Source organism: Podarcis melisellensis (assembly GCF_964234715.1).
Source record: "Podarcis melisellensis genome assembly, chromosome: 1".
NCBI classification, from domain to species: domain Eukaryota; kingdom Metazoa; phylum Chordata; class Lepidosauria; order Squamata; family Lacertidae; genus Podarcis; species Podarcis melisellensis.
The window spans coordinates 124259207-124284494 of record NC_138528.1 but is presented as its reverse complement, the minus strand read 5'-3'; the positions used below and the strand labels follow the sequence as shown (position 1 = coordinate 124284494).

At 43.5% G+C, this 25288-nt stretch overlaps 3 protein-coding genes across 3 annotated transcripts in view; 2 read left to right on the top strand and 1 right to left on the bottom strand.

The window, feature by feature from the left end:
* Nucleotides 1-11170, top strand: part of COQ10B (coenzyme Q10B) — a 17788-nt gene extending 6618 nt beyond the window's left edge. Inside the window, exons 3-5 of the mRNA XM_081899074.1 lie at nt 1335-1527; nt 2235-2336; nt 9701-11170. Of these exons, the coding sequence (XP_081755200.1) occupies nt 1335-1527; nt 2235-2336; nt 9701-9868 (463 nt within the window). The 3' untranslated portion in view covers nt 9869-11170. The remainder of the gene's footprint in view (nt 1-1334; nt 1528-2234; nt 2337-9700) is intronic.
* LOC309374741 (uncharacterized protein) overlaps nt 1-25288 on the top strand; it is a 235482-nt gene that overhangs the window by 18307 nt on the left and 191887 nt on the right. The gene's annotated exons all lie outside the window — the stretch shown is intronic.
* Nucleotides 11016-25288, bottom strand: HSPD1 (heat shock protein family D (Hsp60) member 1). The gene is made up of 12 exons (XM_081924192.1): nt 25140-25288; nt 22812-22987; nt 19376-19628; nt 17646-17728; nt 17283-17378; nt 16979-17072; nt 15785-15953; nt 14955-15054; nt 14301-14546; nt 12934-13108; nt 11718-11896; nt 11016-11616 (listed from the first exon to the last, which is right to left on the bottom strand). Exons 2-12 carry the CDS (start codon nt 22983-22985, stop codon nt 11470-11472), a joined length of 1716 nt encoding a protein of 571 aa, XP_081780318.1. The 5' UTR covers nt 22986-22987; nt 25140-25288; the 3' UTR covers nt 11016-11469.

The window sequence follows — 25288 nt, the reverse complement described above, 5'->3', positions numbered from 1 at the left end:
AAGTCTTATTTATTTGTGAATTACTTCATTCTCAGTCTTTGAAGAATTCACGTTTCACAGATAGTCACATTATGAGGCAAACATGGGACTCCCATCTCTCTCTTTGCTGCATAATTTTTTGCATGGGGGTGGGGATCTTCACTGAGATCATGTTGTCTAATTTAAAAGCAAATATATTGTACAGTGCAGTTTAGAAAGTACATGGTGTGCTTAAATTAGGTGCACCGTATAGTGTCATATTGTCACACCAGTACACATGTCAACTTTTTTTTACTAATTTGGAAGGCAAGGGTATTTAACAAATTTGATGAAGCTATTATGTTTTGCGCCCGTGCTAGGGTTTTTCTGGCTCATCATCCCCTTGTATCCATGGAAACCTGCTCTTCAGAATGGGGTTTTTTGGGAACAGCACAGAATACAGGTTTGGAGGGCTGCAGAGAGAGAACTGGAAGTTGTTTTCTCCATGTGCAAAGTATCTTTTGGATCCAAACCACAGAATGGCTCTTTGCCTAAAGTTATAAAAACTGTTACACTGTTTAGAAACAGTTAAGCATTCTTCATGTTTACAGTGAAAGGATTCCCATACATAAGTAGGTTACCGTGGTTAAGTTGCTGAAGCGTGTATTTCTGTGTTAATAATTTGCAGAGCTGTACTGGCAATATTAATTTTGGTAGAAATTGCTATGCTGTTACAATGTGGCTTGAAGTGTAAAAATAAATCCCTTGAGTCAAATAACACCATCGAGTGAAGGAGACTCTTACGGACATTTACATGGAAGTAATTAAGCTTCACTGAATACAGTGGAGTTTCTTCTGAGTACATTCATAGGATTGTGCTGTAAAACAGGTTTGAGCCTCATTTAACTCCTATGGAAATGAATGGAAAAGTGAAAATACCAAACACTTAAGGTAACCGTGGTCCACTGTATGCTCAGAAATTTCTCAAAGTAGGGTAGGGAAAGCCTTAGCATTTTGCTTTTATCATAAAATAAACTTTAGTTGGGTCAAGAAAACTGGAGTAGTTTTTGTTTTTTTTAAGTGTGTGTACCAAAACTTTATATATATAAATGTTAAAAGGCTACAGGAGCTAGTGGGACCCCAAAGAAAAATGTTACCTGCCCTTCCTACAAGGTGCTCAGGTTAGCACACATATTTCTTCATCCTCCATTCATTTTTATCTTCCCAGCTGCCCTGTGAGTTAGGCTCATGTGTGTGTGTGTAAGAGATACATTTTATGACTGAAGAGCTCAAGCATAGGAAAGCACAAAAATGATGCATGACTTGGTCATTTGAATACTGCTTGTGATGCTAAGTTCCACTTTTCTTGTTGCCAGGTATTCTATGCAAGAAATGTATGATGTGGTAGCAGTTGTAAGTGAATACAAGAACTTTGTGCCATGGTGCAAAAAGTCAGATGTGTTATCCAAGCGCTCAGGATATTGCAAGGCACACTTAGAAGTTGGATTTCCTCCTGTGATGGAGAAATACACTTCGGTTTGTACGCTAGTGAGACCTCATTTGGTTAAGGTAATGATTTTTTAAAAGCACCTTGTGTTGTATAATTGCTTGCAGCTTTCCTGCCATTCTGTTATATGTAGACAGATGTGCTTGTTCAATACAGAATTCACATACTCCAGAAATTGCTACCTCCCCGTCCAGTTTTTGTTTTTAAGTTATGGGTTCTGTATACAGAACAGAAGTGCAATAAATAATGCACTTATTTTGCATTAATGCATTATTTTGTTTTTATATCCGCTGAAAAGAAACCTGAAGCTAGTAAGCTGAACGTACATTGCCAGTTTTCTCTAGTATAAGACATACTTGTAGAGATTCTTCAAAAACTTGCAGCAGCTCCCTTCAGTTTCATTGGGTTGGATCCTATTTGTCTTTTCTGTGAACAGCACTTGAATCCAACAGAGGCTCCTCTTCTTTGCTTATTTTTCAGCGTGGATGGCATTGTTAAGAACTTTTTAAGTGGAGATGCTAGAGTTTGAATCTGGGCCCCCCACTGATCCATGGTCTCTACCCATACCGTTGAGACTTTTACTTTCCCCTCCTGCTTCTCCGGGTTTAAAAAGGAAGCACTCTTTCTAACATTATGAAATAACAAATGAGAGATCATGGATTTTATTCTGGTCTTGTAGTTTATGTGGAACCCGAAATAAGTTGAACATCTAGGTCTGAGGGTTTTGAATCCAATACAAAAGTGTTAAAATGGTTAACCTTTCTCCTAGGCATCATGCACAGATGGAAAACTATTTAACCACCTGGAAACAGTGTGGCGCTTCAGTCCAGGAATCCCTGGCTATCCAAGAACGTGTACCTTGGATTTTTCAGTAAGTATGAGAATAAGCCTTCCAAGCTCTTCAGACTACCGAAATATACCTTTAAAGCCATAACAAGCTGTGCTTGCATGTCACACTAAACTATAGTTTAAGGCAGGGACAGCCAGCATGTTGCACAGTAGATGTTGTTGGACTACAACTCCCATTAACCCAGCCAGCCTCGCTGATGGTGAGGGATGAAGGAGTTGTAGTCAGACAACAGCTGCCGGGCACCATGTTGACTACCCCTGGTTTAGTAAGGTGTGGAAGAGCAGGAATGAGATGCAATGAACCTCAGATTTGTGCACTTCCTTCTTCTCCCTGCTGCATGATTGCGTGGGGTTTGGAAGCTTTTGCTTAACTTAACTGCCATTTGTTAAGTCACCCAAATCAACAAACTCTGGTTAACACTGACTGTGATTTGACATTAGCTTGTTCAGAACTAACCATGGTTGTTGAAGCTTGGCTTGTTTAAACTAACCATAGTTAGGATCTGACCCGGAACTATAGTTAGATGACGTGATAAGCCAGGGATATTGCTAGTGAGTTAAAAAGCCCATGACACAAATTTGCTTGATAATTTGTGTGATAATTTCTGTGTAAAGAAACAAATTTAGATGACATACATTAGTACAGTTAGGTGATTTTTGTCAACCTAGTTTCTGTAAAAAGAATACTCTGAACATGTGCCGTTTTACATTTTAAACTCACTTAAATCATAGCCCCATCTTGATTACTCAGGAATACAGATTTTGTTTGGGAAACATATAATACAGTGGCACCTTGGTTCTCAAACTTAATCCGTTCTGGAAGTCCATTCCAAAACCAAAGTGTTCCAAAACCAAGGCATGCTTTCCCATAGAAAGTAATGCAAAATCGATTAATCCATTCCAGACTTTTAAAAACAACCCCTAAAACAGCAATTTTACTATCTAACAAGACAATTGATCCATAAAATGAAAGCAATAATCAATGTACTGTATTATAAAATAAGACAGTATTGTAGATGATAAAAATTAAAATTTCCCCCGTACCTTCACCGATAATAGTCATTGTTTGGATGGGGGGCTTTTATCCATTTCTGCAGTCACATAATCAGTAAACCTGTAGCTGAACTGGGTTCCACAGAGTCACAAAAACAAATTAGCTGAAAAAGCCTCAAAAACAAAAACGCAAAATAAATAGCAAAAACAAAAATGCCAAACTTAATCTGTTCCAAAGGTCCATTTGACTTCCAAAATGTTCGAAAACCAAAGCACAACTTCTGATTGGTTCAGGCGCCTCAGAAACAATAGCCGACAGCTGCATCAGACGTTCGGCTTCCGAAAAACGTTCGAAAACTGGTACACTTCCGGGTTTTCAGCGTTTGAGTACCAAGGTGTTTGAGAACCAAGGTACCATTGTATATTTTTTAAAAGAAAAGTAGCAATATGTACATGCCAAGTCAGCTGTCTCCCAACGATAGAGTGCTTTAAAAAATAAGAGAGGATGATGCAGCGACCACTGTCACGGGGCCTGTTTGCCGCTACCCCCATTTTCTCCTGTTCTGTGGTGTTCATTTTGGAGAGGCTGGACCTCTAAGTGCAGCTCTAGTTGTACCACTTCTGTTCCTGCGTGCTGCAGCATGTCCCCAGTTGCCCTGTAAGCCAAAAAGATTTTTCTATAAAGTTGTGAATGGGGAAGCAATTTGAGGCCCGGTACAAAAGACGCGGGTGGCGCTGTGGGTTAAACCACAGAGCCTAGGGCTTGCCGATCAGAAGGTTGGCGGTTCGAATCCCTGCGATGGGGTGATCTCCCGTTGCTCGGTCCCTGCTCCTGCCCACCTAGCAGTTCGAAAGCACATCAAAGTGCAAGTAGATAAATAGGTACTGCTCTGGCGGGAAGGTAAACAGCGTTTCCGTGCGCTGTTCTGGTTTGCCAGAAGCGGCTCAGTCATGCTGGCCACATGAACTGGAAGCTGTACACAGGCTCCCTCGGCCAATAAATTGAGATGAGTGCCACAAGCTCAGAGTCGTCCGCGATTGGACCTAATGGTCAGGGGTCTCTTTACCTTTTTACAAAAGACTTGGGGTTCTGGCTTTCAATGTCACCCCTTATTACCTGTGTGCCACAATGTGGTTAATCAAAAGGAGAAGTGAAAGCTTCCAAACTCCATGGGAGGAGGGGAGCACAAGCCTGATACTTGTAGTTTAGTACAATGTGCAAATGCCGTCAGTGTGTTGCTCCCAACTGTGTTTATTTTAAAGAAACCAAAAACGACCTGAATTCTAAACATGCTTTTTAAACGTGTATATATAAACATAAATTATTATAAACTTTAAAGTTTTCTTTCTGCTAGGGGTGGCATGTGAAATATCTTCACTTCAAATGTGTTTATCTTCATATTATGAAATAATGCTGATTTCTAAATAGCTTTGAATACACTTGGGGTGCTGGAAAACTCTTAATCACGCTTTCCTTCACGAAGGAATTCAACACCATTGTTTGTGTTGTTTCTAGCTTATCATTCAAACTTAGTTTGTTTTTCAATTATTATTTTTTCAGAAGAAAGATGGATTCTCGTTTGTTACTACTAATTTGTAGTTTCAACATAGGGCAGGATCCAAAGTGCCATTTTGGGCACACCAAAGAGCTTGCAGATTTTTCCTCTTTCAACAGCAGATCTTTCATGCCTCCTTCCACTATGTTTCTGAAAGTCCCTTTAGTTTCCAAATGGTATGTCATGTAGTAAGAGGAAGAGGGCTGACTGCTGTAAGTCCCTTGGACTTGTAGAACCACCCCTGCCCATATATTGTTCATTCTAAGGAAAAGAGCAAGAAAGCATGTGTCAGATAGCACTGACGAAAGTCAGTCCCAAGAACCTACTCCTATGGTTCATGGTTGTAGAGTTTTCTTATGGTTCGGAGGGAGCCTTGGGGCTCTTACAGAGGGTGGGATCCAGCATCACACCAGAGAGCATGATGGGATTGTCCTCCCTCCCTCCTGCAGTCCCACCCCAACTCAGTTTTCTCCAGAAGATCCCTCCAACCTTCAGGAGCAGATTTGGGGTGGGGTAGGTGCAAGCGGCTTCAGAGGGGGAGAATGTTCATTATTTTTGTGCAATTGGAAATCGGTTCAATCAGTCGTTTTATTTGTATGTACGCTCCCTTTCAGAAATTAAAACCATGCTCAAGGCGGCTTGCAACATATACCGTATTTTTCACCCTATAGGATGCACTTTTTCCCCTCCAAAAATGAAGGGGAAATGTGTGTGTGTGTCCTATGGGGCAAATGCAGGCTTTCGCTGAAGCCTGGAGAGCGAGAGGGGTCAGTGCGCACTGACCCCTCTCGCTCTCCAGGCTTCAGGAAGCTATCTGCAAGCCTGCGAAGCTCGGTGGGAACTCCCGCGGGCTCCAAAGGCTTGCGGATAGCTGCCTGCAGCCCGAAGCCTGGCGAGCGCAGCACTGTGCACCCCAGGCTTAGGGCAGCTATCTGCAAGCCTGCGGAGCCCGGTGGGAGTTCCCGCCGGGCGCCGCAGGCTTGCGGATAGCTGCCCAAAGCCCGGGATGCGTGGCGGGCTACAGCGCTGCGCTCCCCAGGCTTCGGATAGCAGCAAGCTCCAGGAGCGATGGAGAGGTTGAGCGATGGAGAGGTTGAGCCATCGTTCCCGGACCCATTCTGGGGGCTGGGGTCGGGGGAATCCCGAGCTTCCCCCGCCCCCAGCCTGGCAAGCTCGGGGGGGGGATTTTTTTTTCTTTATCCCCCCCCCCAATAAGTGCACCCTATGGGCCGGTGCGCCCTATAGGGCGAAAAATACAGTAAAAAAATGCATGATTACAAACATAACAAAAGTAGTCATAAACAATAAATAAAATATCAAGAAGTACACAACCAAACTGAACCGTTTCCTCATAAATCATAAGATGTAAAATATACAAAAAATTAACAGCAATAAGAGCAACAAACCACGACCTAAACAAATTTCCTAAACAATACCCCAGCCCAGGGGCCAGGAAAGTTTGTCAGCAGGGGGCCAGTCCACTGTCCCTCAGACCTTGTGGGGGGTCGGATTATATTTTTTAAAAAATATATGAACAAATTCCTATGCCCCACAAATAACCCAGAGATGCATTTTAAATAAAAGCACACATTCTACTCATGTAAAAACACGCTGATTCCCAGACCATCTGCAAGCCGGATTTAGAAGGCGATTGGGCCGGATCCGGTCTCCGGGCCTTCGTTTGCCTACCCATGCCCCAGCCCAAGAGTCTGTTTAGCAGCCTCAGCTCTTTTAGGTGGAGTCAGTCAGGACTCACCGTCCCAGGTCAGGTGGAAAAAGGCCTCAAGGCAGGGAGCAGGTCTTCTAGGGCTTGTGGCCAAGAGAATACCAAGGTTGGCTGTCACTCAGTGAAATGACAGGCTTTTCCTCATATCCTGATGTTGCTGCCTTGAATGTTGTTATTACCCCACCCATCTGGCTGGGTTGCAATGAAATTGTCCAGACTGGTCACACTGGTATCTAACCTAGTAGGACTATTGTAAATTTTATATCACAGGCCTCATAATAAATAAGCCTAAGTAGTATATTTTTCATGGATTTCTTCCTGGAATCTATAAACTTATTAATAAACCATTGCACTTTTACATGAACAGTCCAAAAGTTCTGCTAACACCTGCCATTAACTCCCTAGCTTCCTTTTTTTGTTCCTCATTTTAAAAAGGAGCACAGCTTGCATTTCTGTAACTTGAGAATTTGTTTAATTTCCTTTTAGCTACACTGGTTTGAGAATTGCCATGCAAGTTCAAACTAGTGAAAACCAAACTGTTGCAAACAGTTCATTTATCCAGGGGCTGTTTTTGAGTTCTTCCACATTTTAAATCTAATCATCTAGTTCAACCCCCCGGAACGCAGGAATCTTTGGCCCAATGTGGGGCTGGAATCCACAACCCTGAGATTAAGAGTCTCATGTTATCCCTTCACTTTGGGTATTCTGACTTTTTGTCAAAGTTTAATAAGAATTAATGTGCGTTGCTATGCACGCTCAGTCACACTTTCTTTCCATATCTGAAGAAGTGTGCATGCACACGAAAGCTCATACCAAGAACTAACTTTTAGTTGGTCTTTAAGGTGCTACTGGAAGGAATTTTTTTTGTTTTGACTATGGCAGACCAACACGGCTACCTATTTGTAACTTTCCAATTCTGGTGCTTCTGAAAGTCTGTAACTTCTGTTTGCAACATTTAAAACAACAGCAACAGCCTTGTTTTTACAAAACATCTTCAAACCTTGCCAGGAAAGGAAGTGAAGCATGTGGCTATTCCATAGCACGTCCCGATCCTTCATACTTTCTGCAAATTAGTTGAACCTTCTTAATAAACTGGGCGGACAGTGTATTTTTTGTTGTGTTCAGTTAGCACCTGCACAAACTGCTCTTGGCTCAGATAAATTTAGGATGAAATTGAATGTTATATTGGCAACCCCATCTTTCCTTGTCTGCCTGTAACACTAATGCAGAGACTGAGAGTGGTTGCAGCTGCAAATAGGTGATCAGAAGCAGGGTCCTCAATTCTAATCCTGCCCTGCTGATAGTCCCCCACCCCCAAAAAAGTGTGTGTTCCAGCTGGGCTCTGCAACTAAGAAAAACTGCTGTGAAGAATCAGCATGGGAAGGGTTTTTTAAAACTCTTATCAGTGCCCCAACCCGCTCCACCCAATTATCTCAGCACACAAACTTGTGCTTGCTGTGATAATTCTAGTTCTGCCTTCACATATGTACATGATTGCATAGAATTGCAGATTTGGCTGCAAACCTTTTGAGTGGTTCTACCAGAATAAATCCCAAGCAGTTTTTTAGACATTGCTACCATAGTCTGGTATGAAGAGGGAAATATTCAATGATTCTAGTCATCATATTCCTTGCTCTGCTGAATTTCCACTGCAACCAGCAAAAAAAGCCAAAAGCTTTCAAATTAACCCCCCCTCATTATTGGGATTCCACTTCTTAAATATTTGCTATAGTTTAGGATTATGCCCGAATACAGTAACTGAACCTTTTGAAAGCTTACTAATTAATGTTTCATTGTTTTCAATTTGATTTTGTAATGACTGACTGAAGAGAGGCAGTAGATAACAGCAGACTCTGTTGAAGACAGATAGGACTGTATCTGCATGGGAATGGGATCAATCCTGCCCATTCCACCTAATTGCTCACATGGTGGATATCCTTTTGGAATTGGCCTCCTTAGAGATCTGATCTTAATTGTCATTAATTATAAATAGTAATGATCTAATGGATCTGGCCAAACCCATAGGGCTATGTAGAGCCCAATTTCAGATCTCCACGATCCCTTTTCCAACCTGTGTTACATCTGCACAGGTTTGTGAGGTTCATACCCTGTACTCAGAGCAGCTTATGAACAGCTTGATTTTATTTATTAAGCCACACAGATTAAAACCAAGAGGAAAAGGTATAATTCAGAGCATCCCACCACTTCTAAAAGGCCAGATATCTAAAGGCCAAAGGCCTGATTACAGCGGAACATTTTGCCTGGTGCCTAAAGACCCCCTGAACCTCTCACTTCTTTAAGAGTCATGTCCTTAATAGGCATGCATTCTCAGTAATTTCATGCATATCCTTAACGTGTAGTTTTGGTTGCAACCACGTGTTGTAACATGACAGTGGCAGCAGTGGTGTAGCATTGGGGGTGCAGGGGGGGCCAGCCACAACATCTGGGGGTTAGGGGGCGCAAATTACATGCCTTGCCCCGGGTGCTGACAACCCACGCTACGCCACTGAGTGGCAGTAGTGGAATTACTTTCGTTTCATTTATTGAAAAAGTGACTCGTTTAATTCCTGTATCGGCAGAAACGTGGTGTGCAGCAGTCTTGTTTTCTTGTCAGATCTTAAAATTTCAGCCTATATAAATTATTTTATTGGTGAAATTCAGCTCTTAAGTGGTGACGCTTATGGAAGTAAAACACCATCCACAAAAAGGTATTAGGAGACCTGAGGGTAACTTAGAAGACTGCCCAACTACAGAAAATCAAACAAAAAGAGAAACTTACTCCACATTGTTTACATTGGTATGTGGCTGTTGACACCTAAATTCAAAATGCACTGAAAAAGTTATGCATAAAGATAAGTGGAAGGCAAAATGCAAAGAGCTACAGCTAAAACCTTTTCTGTACAAGGGGGTTTCATTAGCTGCAAGTTGAGGGAGCCTATCATGAGAAGATGCAGCCAAGAGGAAAATACCCAGAGGAACTTACTATGGTTCCATAATTGCCTTGAATATATCCACAAAGTTATTTGATCCTTTGATGAAATGGATGCAGGAAAGAATGGGCCTAGCCATCTTTTTGTGAGTGACTGACACAACTTACCTTTGTTTTAACAGATTTCTTTTGAGTTTCGTTCCCTTCTACATTCTCAGCTTGCCACACTGTTCTTCGATGAAGTCGTTAAGCAGATGGTTGCCGCATTTGAAAGAAGAGCATCCAAGTTGTACGGTCCAGAAACAATCATACCTCGAGAGCTAATGCTTCACGAAGTGCATCACACATAAAAGGGGGGAAGTAGTGTTAAACTACTTGGACATCGTGTTTTTACGTGAAGTGTTCTCCCATGCGGGCTTCTGGTTACATGGGAATTCGAAAATTATGTATAATACTACTGTACAACACAGGCCTGTAAGACGCAGATGTATATAATATAAAGCTTCAATCAAGTGCAATTATAAGGTGCTGATAAAGAGTGGCAGCTATAAACTACACCAAAATTGCCTTCTTCCTCTTGCCAGTTTTTATGAAACTCAGCACTGTCTACTGCCTAATGTTTTGCAGTGTTTCTAATATTTACTATTGGAATCAAGTTTTAAGTTATTAGTCCTTCAAATGCATATTTAAGTTATTTTTGCTATTCAGGAAAAGCTTTAAATTAGCACGTATAATTCTGAGAACAAATTTCTCAGTATGTGTAACTATACTTGGTAGGGAATGTTTAGTGTGTAAGTGGAATGAATATATAAAGGGCTCTTTTAATCAATAAACATGTATGACATTGTCAAGTGCTTTCACAAGATTCTAGCAGGTAAATCTGTAAGGAGTCATGAATTCAAACTTTAAAGTGACTTGAGTTTCACAGATCTGTTTGTATATTACAGTACAACTTTGCTAGGATAAAAACATACTATTCCCTTTGTCTAGACTAAAGCAAGTTTTTGGGCAATCCTCTCTACAGCTAGCACTGAATTTTGCCATTTTCCAAAGCTGTATAACTGGCTGTGCAGCTAAATGTATTCTTTTCAACAGATTCCTAAAACGGCTTCAAGATTACTACATTTAACTAGGAAGTCTTTAAAGTTTAGGCATCACAATCAAGAGAAGCTGTGGCATTTTATCCTGAGTGATGCTAAATACACTGGGTTGCACAAATTTAAAGTAATAAAGCGAAGAATGTAGCTGCCTAAACTTTAATAGCTCTTAATCTTGAGCAAGAACGAGGAGTACAACCTTGGGCTCTCCAAATTTGAGCAAAACCAGCAAAAATCAATATAGCTGATGGCAAAGGAACTATTTAGGCTAACCTTTCCCCCATTCCTAGAAAAAAAATGGTTTAAGAATGATTGGAATCTGGCTCTGTACTCCCAAGAAATGTTTTCAGGCTCACATACCCGATACAAAACAGGACTGAGTTGTGAATAAGTGAATACATTTCATACTTTTTTGAGCAATCTTTTATTACATAAAGTTGTCACATAATTGTATATTTGTCTACTTTGTACACAATTTTTATTCAGTCTTGCACACAATGGCTTCTGCATGTCCTAGTGAAAGCAAGCACCAATAAAAGTCTGATTTTAACAGAACTGCAAGTGCTTGAACTGTTTAGAGCACAGCATTAGTACACGGATCTTCCACCCAGTGTCAGGAATGTACAAATGTCTTTATTCAAAGTACAAAATAAATTATCTGTAGGCATGGACAATGACTGTAAACGATTATGCATGTCTAAACTGAAACCCAGTAACTGATGTTACAGTGATTCTTCAAACACCGGCCCTTCTGCAGTCACTATCCATCCTGTTTCACCCTGACCTGAAGTTTTACTTCAAACTGTCAAGTCACTCACTGTAGTTCCATGATGGGACATCCCTGTAGCTGAGCATTAGAACATGCCACCACCTCCCATGCCAGCCCCCATGCCGCCCATGGCAGCTTCCTTCTCCTCTTTAGGAATTTCGGTTACTACGGCTTCAGCTGTAGACAGAAGGGAAGCAACACCTGCTGCATCCATCAAGGCTGTCCTTACAACCTAAAAAAAGAAGTTTAAGATATATTTCAGTGAGACACTTGGTACAGCTCGTTATCTATTGTGTTGAGATGATAGGCCCGTTGGGAAATACGAGAGCTTACCTTCGTTGGATCAATGATGCCTTTCTCTACCATGTTTACGAACTCGCCAAGCATGGCATCATAGCCAACTTCGGCTGCGCTTTGCATGATTTTCTCAACTATCAGCGATCCTTCAACGCCTGCATTCTTGGCAATAGTCATTGCTGGGATTTTCAGTGTTCTCTTGATAATTTCAATACCTTAAAGGAAAAGGTAAGTGATGTTAGCTGAAACTTAGTCTCGGCAACAGAATGGGTACATTTGAAATCCCATTACCAGCAAGGGAGCCAACGAAGATTATAGCAACCCTCTATTTCCTGTACATACGCTTGCCAGAAGACTGCAAGAACAAGACCTTTTCAAAAATCTTAACACCTCCCACATCAGGGTTGGGGAAACCTTTGGCCTGCGCAACCTTTTGGACATATGCCAGTGATGGACAGAGCAGTAAATAAAATTGTTATCTAATGGTAGGCCAGTTTCAACACCCCCCCCCCCATTTTCTACCCAGGCAAGCAAGAAGCATCCTAAAAATTGAAATATTCTGCCCCTGAGCCTGAGGTTCCCAGTCCCTGCTCTAAGGGATGGTGACCTTGAGGGAATCCAGATATAGGGACTCCCAACACCCACCAGGGACGCGGGTGGCGCCGTGGGTAAAACCTCAGTGCCTAGGACTTGCTGATCGCAAGGTGGGCAGTTCGAATCTCCGCGACGGGGTGAGCTCCCGCCGTTCGGTCCCAGCTCCTGCCCACCTAGCAGTTCGAAAGCACCCTTGGGTGCAAGTAGATAAATACGTACCGCTTTATAGCGGGAAGGTAAACACCGTTTCCATGTGCGGCGCTGGTGCTGGCTCGCCAGATGCCACTTAATCATGCTGGCCATGTGACACGGAAGTGTCTCCGGACAGTGCCGGCTCCCAGCCTCTTGAGCGAGATGAGTGCACAACCCTAGAGTCGGACACGACTGGCCCGTACGGGCAGGGGTACCTTTACCTTAACATCCACCAACATAGCCAATAGGAGCAATTCAAAGACAGGTTAACCAAAGGAGTTTCCTGCCCACTCAACTGTCTGGACCCCCCAAGGAAGGCTGTTAAATGCGACAAGGAACCAAGGTTTCTATGCAAGGGTCTACTGAGGGAGGGAGAAGGTGCTGGGGAACCTCAAGTTAGATTATATGAGGATCCAAGCCCTTAACTGTTACTTCCATTTCTTTAAAGCATGTGTAGTGCACCTACCAATTTTCTGATCTTCATTGGCTGGAGTCAAAGTATCTAGTGCCGGAATGCACCGAAGCAGCGCACAGCCGCCTCCTAGAACGATGCCTTCCTCTACGGCAGCACGAGTGGCATTGAGGGCATCCGTGACTCTGTCCTTCTTCTCATTCACCTCAACGTCACTCGTTCCTCCAACCTAAGAAAATAAATCTTATTTTCAGGCTGCTGTTCCAAGCTCTAATCTGAAAGTTATTTCACAAAGACAGCTCTATAGCGGGGGAACGTGGATGATGTATGGCCTTCCCTAGGGAATGCTGGGCTGCGAAACTCTCATTCTGGCCAGGCTAGCTGGGGCTGATGAGCGTCAGACTCCACCATCATCTGGAGGGCCAATGGCTTCCTATTCTCACTTTATAGCCTAGAGAGAGCTATTTGCACCTGCAGGGAAAAAGGCTACTGTTGTGCAGTGATCTACTTTTGGTGAATGTCACTGTGGTGTTCATTTTTTAGTTGGCAGGTACAGTGGTGCCTCGTAAGACAAAAATAATCCGTTCCGCGATTCTCTTCGTCTAGCGGTTTTTTCGTCTTGCGAAGCAAGCCCATTGACAGCTTAGCGGATTAGCGCTACAAGCTGTCAAGCGGCTTATCAGCGGAACAGCTGATAAGCGGCTTAGCAGCTTAAGAAAAGGGCGAAAAAAACCCGCGGGGGGATGCAAGATTTTTTTCACCTTGCGAAGCAACCCCATAGGGAAATTCGTTTTGCGAAGCGCCTCCAAAACGGAAAACCCTTTTGTCTAGCGGGTTTTTCGTCTTGCGAGGCGTTCGTCTTGCGGGGCACCACTGTATAGGACTTTTTCTTTCATAATATTGTGGGGTGAGCATTTAGTACATAAAACAATACTGTAATATTCTGATACTACAAATTAAAACATCTACAGTAAAGTATTTTTTAAACAACTGTAAACTGCTTAGAAATATTTTATGCATGTGTGTATTTTTGTGTTTTCATTATTGTAAATCGCCCTGTGAGCCTTGAATGAAGGGAGGTACAGTTGTACCTTGGTTGTTGAACGCCCTGGAATTCGGACATTTTGGCTCTCGAATGCCACAAACCCAGAAGTGATTGTTCCGGTTTGCGAACATTCTTTTGGAACACGAAAGTCCGACAGGCCTTCCATGGCTTCTGATTGGCTGCAGGAGCTTCCTGCAGCCAATTAGAAGCCGCGTTTTGGTTTTCGAACGTTTTGGAAGTCAAACAGACTTCCAGAACCGATTCAGTTTGACTTCCAAGGTAGTATATAATAGTAAAATAATTTTATGCAGTAAGCAACAAATAAAAGTAGTAGTAAATATATAAATATAAATAAAATAGTAATACGCAGATTCACCTTTAGTACAGCTACTCCATCAGAAAGTTTGGCCAGGCGTTCATTGAGTTTCTCCTTCTCGTATTCACTTGTTGTAACCTCCAGTTGTTCAACTATTTCTTGAATGCGCTTTTCAATTTGTACTTTGTCACCTTTCCCTTTAAGTAGCAAACAGTCATCTTTCGTCACAATGACTTCTCCAACTTTACCAAAGTCATGAGGTTGAATGTCTTCTACATTTATGGTCAAGCCTTCTTCCCCAAACACCTGAAACAGATTAATATTAAATACTTAACAGGCCACGGCTTTTTTCAAATTACTGATTAGCTGGTTTCATTCGGACAGCTTCATTGGGAATGCAATCCTAAAGAAAGCCCCACTAAATTCAGTGAATGGGCTTATTAACACTCTTAATTCGTCACCTAGATTTTCTGTACTTGTAATTGCAAAGTTGGTTGGGGTTCTTAGGAAGAGAAAGACTACTGAGTTAGGTGGCCCAATGGCCTGTCTTTGTATAAAGTTCCCGTGTTCCTATGGCAATCTGGATTAACATCCAACGTCTTTTGTTCAAAAAGTACATATAATCAGTGATGGCTCTGCAAGGAATTGGTAAATGAGTATTCCATGCTAATTATTTAGTGTTAGTACTTAAGATACATATGAAAATTTACTTACAGCACCACCGGTAGCAACTGCCATATCTTTAAGCTGATTTTTTCTATTGTCACCAAAACCGGGTGCTTTCACGGCAACAACCTGTAGGCCAACCTTCAGTCTGGGAAAAAAAGGAGAGAAAGTCAGCACTCAGAGTTATCAGTTGTTCACATCTTTATTCCGAAATGGTACAACTGTGTTCTGGTAAAATAAGGCTCTCCATAGTTGACAACACTGAAAACTCAACCGAAAATCAATGAAAGTGATCTGCTATTCATTGTTTGTTTATTTGTCAGGATTTAAATTTGTTTTCATATTAAAGGCTGAAGACTACAGTGGTACCTTGGGTTAAGAACTTAATTCGTTCTGGAGGTCTGTTCTTAACCTGAGGTACCATTTTAGCTAATGGGGCCTCCTGCTGCCGTCGCGCCGCTGAAGCACAATTTCTGTTCTCATCCTGAAGCAAAGTTCTTAACCCAAGGTACTATTTCTGGGTTAGTGGAGTCTGTAACCTGAAGCATCTGTAACCCGAGGTACCACTGTACTGATGAACATCTCCCCCCCCACACACACATAGTTTAAGCCTACTAGATCTGCAATGCTAAGTATTCTTCTATGGACGTCCTACTTCAATCAATAAGGCTTATTTCCCTTATGATCTGGCCATAAAGTGTACAATTTCTTGGACCAGACAATACCTGGAAAAAGAAAATGTTTTATCTAACTATAGCGAAGATTTCTGCCCTTCCCTGCAACAGTTACCCCTTTCTGCAGCAAGATTACTAAGGAAGATGAAAGGGATTAAACTCAAAAGTGTTAAAAATAAAGACAGATACTTGTTCCACGCCTACCTGTTTAATACAAGGGTACTGAGGGCCTCTCCATCAACATCTTCAGCAATAATAACTAAAGGCTTGCGGTGATTATTGGCAATTTCAAGAGCTGGTACTATGGACTGAACACTAGAAATCTTCTTTTCACTGATTAACACGTAAGCATCTTGGAATTCACATTTCTGTCCTACAGATGAAAGCAATGTTATTGAAATAAATCACAAAGTACTCTCTCAAGAGACAGTGACTACGAACATTCCTCAGTTTCTGATCCTATCATAGCCATTATACAGCCACCTTCTTTGAAACGCTTCAAAAAACATGCCCAATCACAGCAGACTTTCAATGGTCTCTAACATACAACTTTTCTTTGAACTTGGTGCTGTTTAAATGCTACCCAAGGACATGCAAAAACAGGACCATTAATTCTTGCAAAATTGAATTTTAAGATTAAGATAGTATACTCTGGTGTAATGCTACAGAGTTTGTTTACCTAAAACCAGTAACATAACAGTATTTCAGTTTAATTCAGGGATGGGCAGAAGGTAGATCAGGATTTACTGGTAGATCTCTGTGATCTGCAGCAGATCAAAGATTTCTGGCTTCCAAATTTTTAACAATGGTGTAACGGTCAAAACAAGCTTTTTCAACTTCCTTCTAAATTAGGCTGCTTGAAATGAAGGAAGCTTGGGAGAAATATAATTTGTTACTTGTGGGAAAGATTAAAGCTGGATTCCATTTTTTACATATTTTAAGTAGCAATCTTTTTTTGCCTGTGCCCAAATTTGCCTCCTCACTTACAAGTATGCAAATATGAGAGTTCCAGCACCTATAATATGTGAGGCAGCTTCATCAGCAACAGCATGCAAAAGGGCAAACGTGTTACATACCTAGAGTATTCCATCAAGAACCCTAAGAGGTTCATTAAGGGTTGGATTGTTAGATGAAGTTCCTGACAAGTGGCATGGGGAGCTCTCACCTTTCCCTGCATGTTTATCCGTATGTACAATCCACATCACATGCCAGAGATCACATGTGCCACAGATCTAATTCTGTAAATTAGGGAGTGGGCTCTAGTATTTGCAGACACTTCTATTTTGAGGCAAAAAGGAACACATTACTAAGATTTTTTTTTAAATTGTGTTTAGTCTATTCCAACAGAACCAAGCTGTTAAGGCAAACGAGCAGCGGGAGTCTTGTGCTCTAACTTACCTTTGGCTGTATTAATGAAGTAGGGAGAGATGTAGCCTCTATCAAACTTCATGCCTTCAATAATTTCTAATTCATCATTCAAAGTTTTTCCGTCCTGTTTTTTTTAAAAAAAATGTCATGAAAATTAGCTACACCCTGTGCATACAACCCATCTCAGAACAAGCTGCTTCATTTTCTGTTTTAGATCTTTGGCTCCCCCATAATGGTGCACTTTTTCTACAACAATGAGGTCTTTTCCTCAACAACGAGCTAGTATCCTATTTTGGCATGCAATAAGTAGACACCTTACTAGAGATACCCTTACCTTAACTGTGATAACACCTTTTCGTCCAACTTTTTTCATGGCATCAGAGATTATGTTGCCAATTTCCTTGTCGCCATTTGCAGATATTGTAGCAACCTGCCCAACAAAAAGAGAGGTCTGCGTGAACTAGCTACAAATACTACCTTTTTTTAAAAAAAAAAGAGGCTGGTGTATTGAAAGCATAGTCACAGAGGCATTACAATGCAAATTTAAGGAATAGTGCATAAAATATTTTCTCACAGATGTTGAATGGAGTGAAATATTACATTTAGCAAGTCCTCTTAAATGGTGCACCCACACGATATACAAGCAGCAGGGAAGGGAGAAGGAATATGTTTGTTTTACGAAAGAGATAGCATTTACCTGAGCAATTTCTTCTGGAGTTGTGACTGGTTTGGACAACTTCTTCAATTCCTCAATTACAGCATCTACAGCGAGCATCACCCCTGAGGGAACACGGTACAGCTATGCAATTAAACAATCTACATAAGCAACAGCAAACAAAACTTAACCATCGTACTAGGCTCCAAGAGCAACAAAAAGGCTATAAATGATCATACAATGCATTATCCCTGACTGCTGGGATACAGTTATCACATTAAACACCAGGAAGAGATAGGGTCCACACGTTATAGAACTGCCTCTTCCCTGCATCATGAATTTCTCCCCCAAAAAGCATTCACTAGGAGGCGTTCTTCACCTACCGTATTTTTCGCTCCATTGGACGCAGTTTTTCCCCTCCAAAAATTGAGGGGAAATGTGTGTGCGTCCTATGGAGCGAATGCAGGCTTGTGCCATAGAGAGGCTGGTGCCGGCATGGAGAGGCTGCACGGGGCTATGGCTTCTTTAGCCCTGCGCAGCCTCTCCTGGCAGGGAGGGATTGCACGGGGCTAAAGAGGAAGCCAAAGCAGCTAGCGGGATCCATCCCGCTTGCTGCCTTGGCTTGTTCCATAGCCATGCACAACCCCTCCAGCAGGGAGAGGTTGTGCGCAGCCTGTACGCTGCTCTTTGGGGCTGGGGGGGGGGGAGAGATTTTTTTTTTTATTGATTTCCCCGTCTAAAAACTAGGTGCACCCTATGGTGTGAAAAATACGGTAATAAAATATAGTGCATTGTGCCATTGATTAACTCCACCTCCAGCATCAAGGGCTTTTCACCAGCTAGGGAAACGCCAATCTGATGCCATGGAGGTTCACTCAAATCTGTCTCTGCCTTAAAAAAGGCAAGAGCAGGAGGCAGAACCAAAAATGCAACTTCCATAGTGCCAGGCAACACAAGGCAGCAATAGGAGGGAAGATGAAGATGCAATCTGCTTATTAAGATTGCCTATCTGTGAGCATGCGCTACTCTTTTTGGGCAGTAACTGTTCCTTCTACTTGCCATGCAGTCAGACCTTCAGGGTCTTAATCCTCAACACACTTGTTTCATGCTTTTGAAGACGACCACAAAAGCATTTTATGTGCCTCTTTTATAAAAGACCGATAAAAGCCCAGGTACCATTACGCTCGGTAAACAACACGTAACGTAAGCTGTCGCCAGAAACAATATACAATAATTCACTGACCAATGCGCTTTAACAGGGGTCACAATATATTGTTAGTAATTTAATTCTCTCATTGCTGTTGGATCTCATGATCCACATTCCATAGTGATAGGAGTGTGGGAACAGAACTCAGACACTGTACTTCCGTTCTATGTGCTTTTGTACTTTCTTTGTTCTCTGCTTTAGGACAGAGGAGACGTGTGTGAAGCTGCTGCTCACACTCAGCCATGTTTGTTGTTTTGATCCGCTGTAAATAAAGAAGCTTTTGCAATGCCAAATACCTACAGACTCAATTCCTGATGATACTTTGCTAACAATAATAGCGTGCCCACAGCTCCACTGGATGTGGGTTGCTGGACACCTGCGTATGAGGAAGGGGTGTACGCATATCTATGACCAGAAAATTAGACACCCCACTTCCCATTTTCTTTTCACAAAAGTAGCACCTTGTCATGTTTCTGCAACATTGGTACATAGTTTTGAAAACAAATTCCAAGATAAACAACTATAGGAATTGGAAGGTGTGAGCCAACGTTATCCACATCATTACCTCTCCTGATCTCCACCGGATTGGCTCCTTTACTGATCATTTCAAACCCCTCCCTGGCAATCGAACGTGCCAGTACCGTTGCGGTCGTAGTACCGTCTCCCGCCTCTTCATTGGTATTGTTGGCAACATCCTGAACTAACTTGGCTCCAATGTTTTTGTACTTGTCCTTCAAGTCAATTGACTTGGCTACTGTCACGCCATCTTTCGTCACCTTAGGGCTTCCCCAGCTCTGTTCAATAATTACTGTTCTCCCCTGTAAAAACATGACACACACACACACACACACACACAATGAAACACTGGATTACTAAGGTAATTTCTTCCTGAGGCTGGAAGCCGCAACTCTTTCCAGAAAGGCAGATATGCACCCTCCATTGCCTGCAACAATGTCTTGCATCGACTTCAACAGTGCAACAGACTCCCTTGAAAGATGGTGGGCTCTCCTTCCTTGGAGATTTTTATTGCAGAGGTTGGATGGCCGTCTGTCATGGATGCTTCCGCCAAGATTTCTGCATAGCAGGGGTTGGACTGGTTCAGAGGACCCTCTGAACTCTACAACCTCACGATTATAGAAGATTTGAAGAGCCTGCTTGATCAGGTCAACGGCCCATCTAGCCAAGCATCCTGTTCCCCCAGTGGCCAACCAGTTGCCTGTGGAAGGCCCATAAGCATCTGAGCACCAGAGTACTCCCCCTTCCTGTCGTTTGCGGCAACTGCAATTTGGAAGCATTGTGTTCTCCAGCTGTGGTAGCAAAGCAAAACCACTGGGGGTAGCAGCCATTAATAGCCTTCTTCCCCATGAATTTGTCCACCCCTCTTTTAAAGCCATCTGAATTGGTTGTCATTACTGCCTCCTGTAGCAGCAAGTTCCACTAGTTTAACTATGTGTTGTGTGGCTTGAAGCTGAAGCACAATCTGGCTTTGGCTAACATTTACAGGCTTCTCCACCAGCAGATGATCCCTTAGTAAGCAGAGAGCTATGTCAAGATGCACATGGAACCAATGTTTACAGCTCAGAACTTCAGGTTTTACATACATACAAAAATATTTTTAGCAGGCATTCAACTAAAGTTGAATGAAGTATTTACACTTGCACAATGGAACCTCCCCCCCCCCCACCAAAAAAAAAAACTGTTTTAGGGGCTCCCTCTACCTTTTAGAACCAGCGGCGTAGTGTGAGTTGTCAGCACCCGGGGCAAGGCAAGTAATTTGCGCCCCCTAACCCCCAGATGTTGCAGCCGGTGCGGCCGGCCCCCCCTGCACCCCCCACGCTACGCCACTGTTTAGAACAGATATGGGGATAGCTAATGCTAATGGGACAGACATTCTGCTACATAAACACAATTTTTTGCTCTAACAGGACCCTTGTAAAACTTCACTGTATGATATTTATTTATGGGACACCTGTCAAGCTACTAATCATTCTGAGTGCTCACGGGTTGCAGAACACTGAGCGTAGACATAGCTTGTTCCTTTCTGCCACCTATTGACACAACCGCAGCACATCAGCCACGGCTGCAACGCCTGTAGGGGCATATTATATAGCAATATATAATATTTATTTATCTGTACACATGGTGCATTTAGAACAACCCATAAATGTTGGAGGGGAGCAATAGCAATATCTTATGTAAGGAAGTGTGGGCACAGATAATGTGAATGTAAAGGAATAGTTCCATTTAAACTGCTGGTATAGATAATACAAAATGTAAATTAGTTGTTCATTACCGTGTGGCTTTTATACCTAAACTCCGTTGTTCTTGTACCTTATTTTAACTTTTTCTAAGAATTTGTCTGCATGCAAATCACCTTGTCATATTTACCAGATTAGTAAAAATTAAAAAATGACCAGCTCTGAGGACATCAGAGGAACCGCTTAAAACGGGGGTCCACTAATTTCGATTAGCCTTGGTAACCAGCCAAACTTTCTGCCCACTCCTGGCAATGACACTCTTTGAGGAACAAGGTCTTGCTTGACTAAGGTATTGTATGGAACAGTTGGGCTGTGGGAAACTTCCTAACTTTGCACTGAGCCAAAAAGCTCACCAAAGAAATATCACCAGTTTTTTTCCTGAGCCTCTCTGTTCAGTGTGAGGGGCAAGGATAGAGACTGTCCAGAGTACTGTTGGGACTTTTGCTCACTTTAAGCACATTTTACCAGCGATGAGCACATTTATGGACTGCTGCAAGTGGACAATGGTGTGACTACAAAGGAGCAGAGGAATGTGTTACACAGGTGTAGGAAACTAAAGTAGGGAGCAGGAGAGGCAAGGAGAGCATGTGACTGAAGAGCAGTGAGAGCTTGCAATGAAGAGGGACAGAGCTTTGGGATTGTTAATGGTTAACTGAGATACTTTACGTATTACTAAAGATACATGTCTGTAGCATATTGCAAGGTTCCATCTAGAGTACTTAGTGAGGCTCCCTGCTGCTGCTTCCCGTGGCTGGCCTTAGAAGCCCAAAAGAAATTCAGATGAAGGCCACCTTGTGCACACACCTCTTGATGCCCCTTGTCCTGCCTGAAGGTCTAGCCACCATTAAGGCAAAAAGGAGATCAAGTGAGTGGTGCATTCTGCCTTATATGGCAATCCTAGCCCCCCTCAAACTAGCTATATATGAGACTCCCTGCTGCTGCTTCCCGTGGCTGGCCTTAGAAGCCCAAAAGAAATTCAAATGAAGGCCACCTTGTGCACACAACTCTTGATGCCCCTTGTCCTGCCTGAAGGTCTAGCCACCATTAAGGCAAAAAGGAGATCAAGTGAGTGGTGCATTCTGCCTTATATGGCAATCCTAGCCCCCCTCAAACTAGCTATATATGAGACTCCCTGCTGCTGCTTCCCGTGGCTGGCCTTAGAAGCCCAAAAGAAATTCAAATGAAGGCCACCTTGTGCACACAACTCTTGATGCCCCTTGTCCTGCCTGAAGGTCTAGCCACCATTAAGGCAAAAAGGAGATCAAGTGAGTGGTGCATTCTGCCTTATATGGCAATCCTAGCCCCCCTCAAACTAGCTATATATGCAGCTGCCATGTAGACTTGAAACCTTTGAGGATTTTAGCGCAAAGGAATAGCAAAGTGAGAGAATGCATGAAAGAACATGTCCCAACTATCTCGTTCATCTACTTGCCAGGCAACAAATTCTAATTCGTGTCAAGTATGTATGCCAGTGGCAATAAATTTACAGGAACGCTTTAGCAAACTATCTTAAAGAGGACCCAAAGGACAAGGTCCAGTCAAAGTGAAGCACTTTCAAGCGCCAATGATTCCGTTGGAAGGTTATTTAAGCACATGCTCACCTCTCTCATTGAAAAACCAGTCAGACCCCAAAGCTCTTAATTTTGACTGGATCGTACCCAAAGCATGTAGGATATATTTTGGACTATGCTCATTCCTTCAGCACAAGCTTCTGCATAACAGCAAGTAAAACCATTTCAGTACCTTTGGTCCCAAGGTGACGGCCACAGCATCAGCGAGAAGATCAACGCCCTGCAGCATAAGAGCTCTAGCATCTGCTCCAAATTTAACTTCTTTTGCATAGGATCTTGTAAGGTGTGGGGCCAGTGCTCTGGACACCGGCCTTATCTGACGCAGCACTGTTGGTAAACGGAGCATTTCTACAAAAGGAATGATATTTTAAAAGAAATCAGTGCCAACACAACCGCTGCTAGAGCGCATTCCATGCCTGTAGCCATGACCTCAGTCGCGACTATTGCTTGAAGGTACACAAAGTGGCTGAAGTCGTTTGAATGAAAGTACTGCCTTTTGAAAAATGGCAACTGAATTACATGGCCATGCATGACCGGCAACAGCCATAAGAAGGGACCCCAATGGATAATCTAGTCCAGGAATAGGCAAACTCGGCCCTCCAGATGTTTTGGGACTACAGCTCCCCTCATCCCTGACCACTGGTGCTGGTAGCTAGGGATCATGGGAGTTGTAGTCCCAAAACATAGTCCAACCCCCTGCAATGCAGCGATATTTACCCATACGGGTTGCTCATTTGAAGGTCCCTCAGGTGGCACAATGACTGTTAACCAGAAGGTGTCAAGCCCACCTTGGGACAGCTGTGGGTAGGATTCCTGCTTGCAGGGGGTTAGACTAGATGATCCTCGGGGTTCCTCCCAACTCTAAAGTTCTATTATTTTATGTGCTAACACCAATTAACCCTGTACACTAGCATAGGACCTTCCAGATATTGCTGGACTACTGCTCCTTAACCACTGCCCATGCTGGGTGCAGTTGATGAATGTTAGGAGCGTAACAAAGGGAGGGAACCAGGTTTCACAACCCTAGCATACATATTTATCCTAAGGGAGAAAGTATTATATAATTTCAGCACTGATTTCATTTCAGCAGAGTACATGTGCGTTTTAGCACATCTACACATGATCGGAACTACTGAGCAAACACTTGTTTAATGGGGCATATCTAGATAGCTCAGCTGGTTTTGAAAATGCCAATCTTGCAGGTCTGATCCCCATACAGAACAGCTGCATACCCCTGCTTTTTTCAGGGCATTAGTCTAGATCAGGGTTTCCCAACCTTGGGTCTCCAGCTGTTTCTGGACTACAATTCCCATCATCCCTGACCACTGATCCTGCTAGTTAGGGATGATGAGAGTTGTAGTCCAAAACCAGCTGGAGAGCCAAGGTTGGGAAACACTGGTCTAGATGACCCACAGTGACGCTTCCAACTCTAGGGTCCTACAAATCGGAAGGGGTATCCTATTGATTCCAATTAGTTACCTTGATGTTAAGCTTCAATGCAAAGGAGTCCAGGGAACTAAAATACTGAACCAACCAAATACCAGGAATAATGGAGATAGGGAAACTGCTCAGGTCATCAAGGAAAAGCAGATGAAAGAAAACGGGGAGGTGGGGTGGAATGGGTGGGAAGGAGGAAAGAGGCTTCAGGAGGTGAAAACAGGGAAGAAGAAAGTTCAATGAACAAGCCCAGCGTATCCTTTGCCCCCCACACGTGCTCCTTCCTACCATCAGGTCGGCACACAAGGTCATGCGGACCCACGCCTCCCCCTGCCGCCAGGAGGGCAGCGCTGCAATGCAAGGGGAAGGCTGACTTTGGCCCACCTTGCCCCCTAGGGCGGAGGTGGGGGTGGGAGAGAGAGGGGAGAAGCCCCACCTTTAACGGGGAGGAAAAAACGCGCAGCAGCTTCACCAGGGAAGTCGCAGAGGGGCGCCAGAGCACGTGCACGGGTCCCAAGCAGCCTCTGCTCGCCTCCCCACGTAAAAAAGGGCCAAGCGATCACGAGAGCCTCGCAGGGTTGTGATTTTTTTTTTTGGGGGGGGAGGTTCAGCTTAAGCGGAACTCGTCAAAGCGGGGATCGGACCTCGGCATGGAAGACTCGCAGGTCCCGCCCCCCCCATCTCCCAACACACGTGTGTTGCGCATTCACACGACAGGGGAGCGGCTAGAAGAAAGGCGCTCGGCCTGAAGGAGAGGCTAGGCGCGGCTGCTGCAAAGGCCGCTTCTTCCCCCCTCATAAATGGGCTCTCTCTCCCGCCACGTCTCTATAAAATCAAGGACTGAGACGCGTCGCCACCGTCCCCCCCCCCCATTAAGGAATTCCCTGATCCCATCTACCCTTTCCCCTATGGGGACTAAACCACCTCGTGCGGCCGGGAGGGGGGTGGTCAGGAGACCATGCGGGGAGGGAAAAAACGTTTTCACGCACAGGACCCTCCCCGCTCCCATTGGTCAATCTCTTCCTTTCCTCTCTCCTTCGCCCCCCCCCCGCCCCCCGCTTACTCTTTGGCGGCGGCTGGAAGCGGTTGCAGTACGAACGGCAGCGGGCTCGGCTCGGACCGCACGCGCACAGCCTGGGAAGCAGCGCGGCTCTCTCGCGACTCTCCTCGGCCGCCCCGCCCCTTCCTCCTCCCCTCTCCAGAGCCCACGTG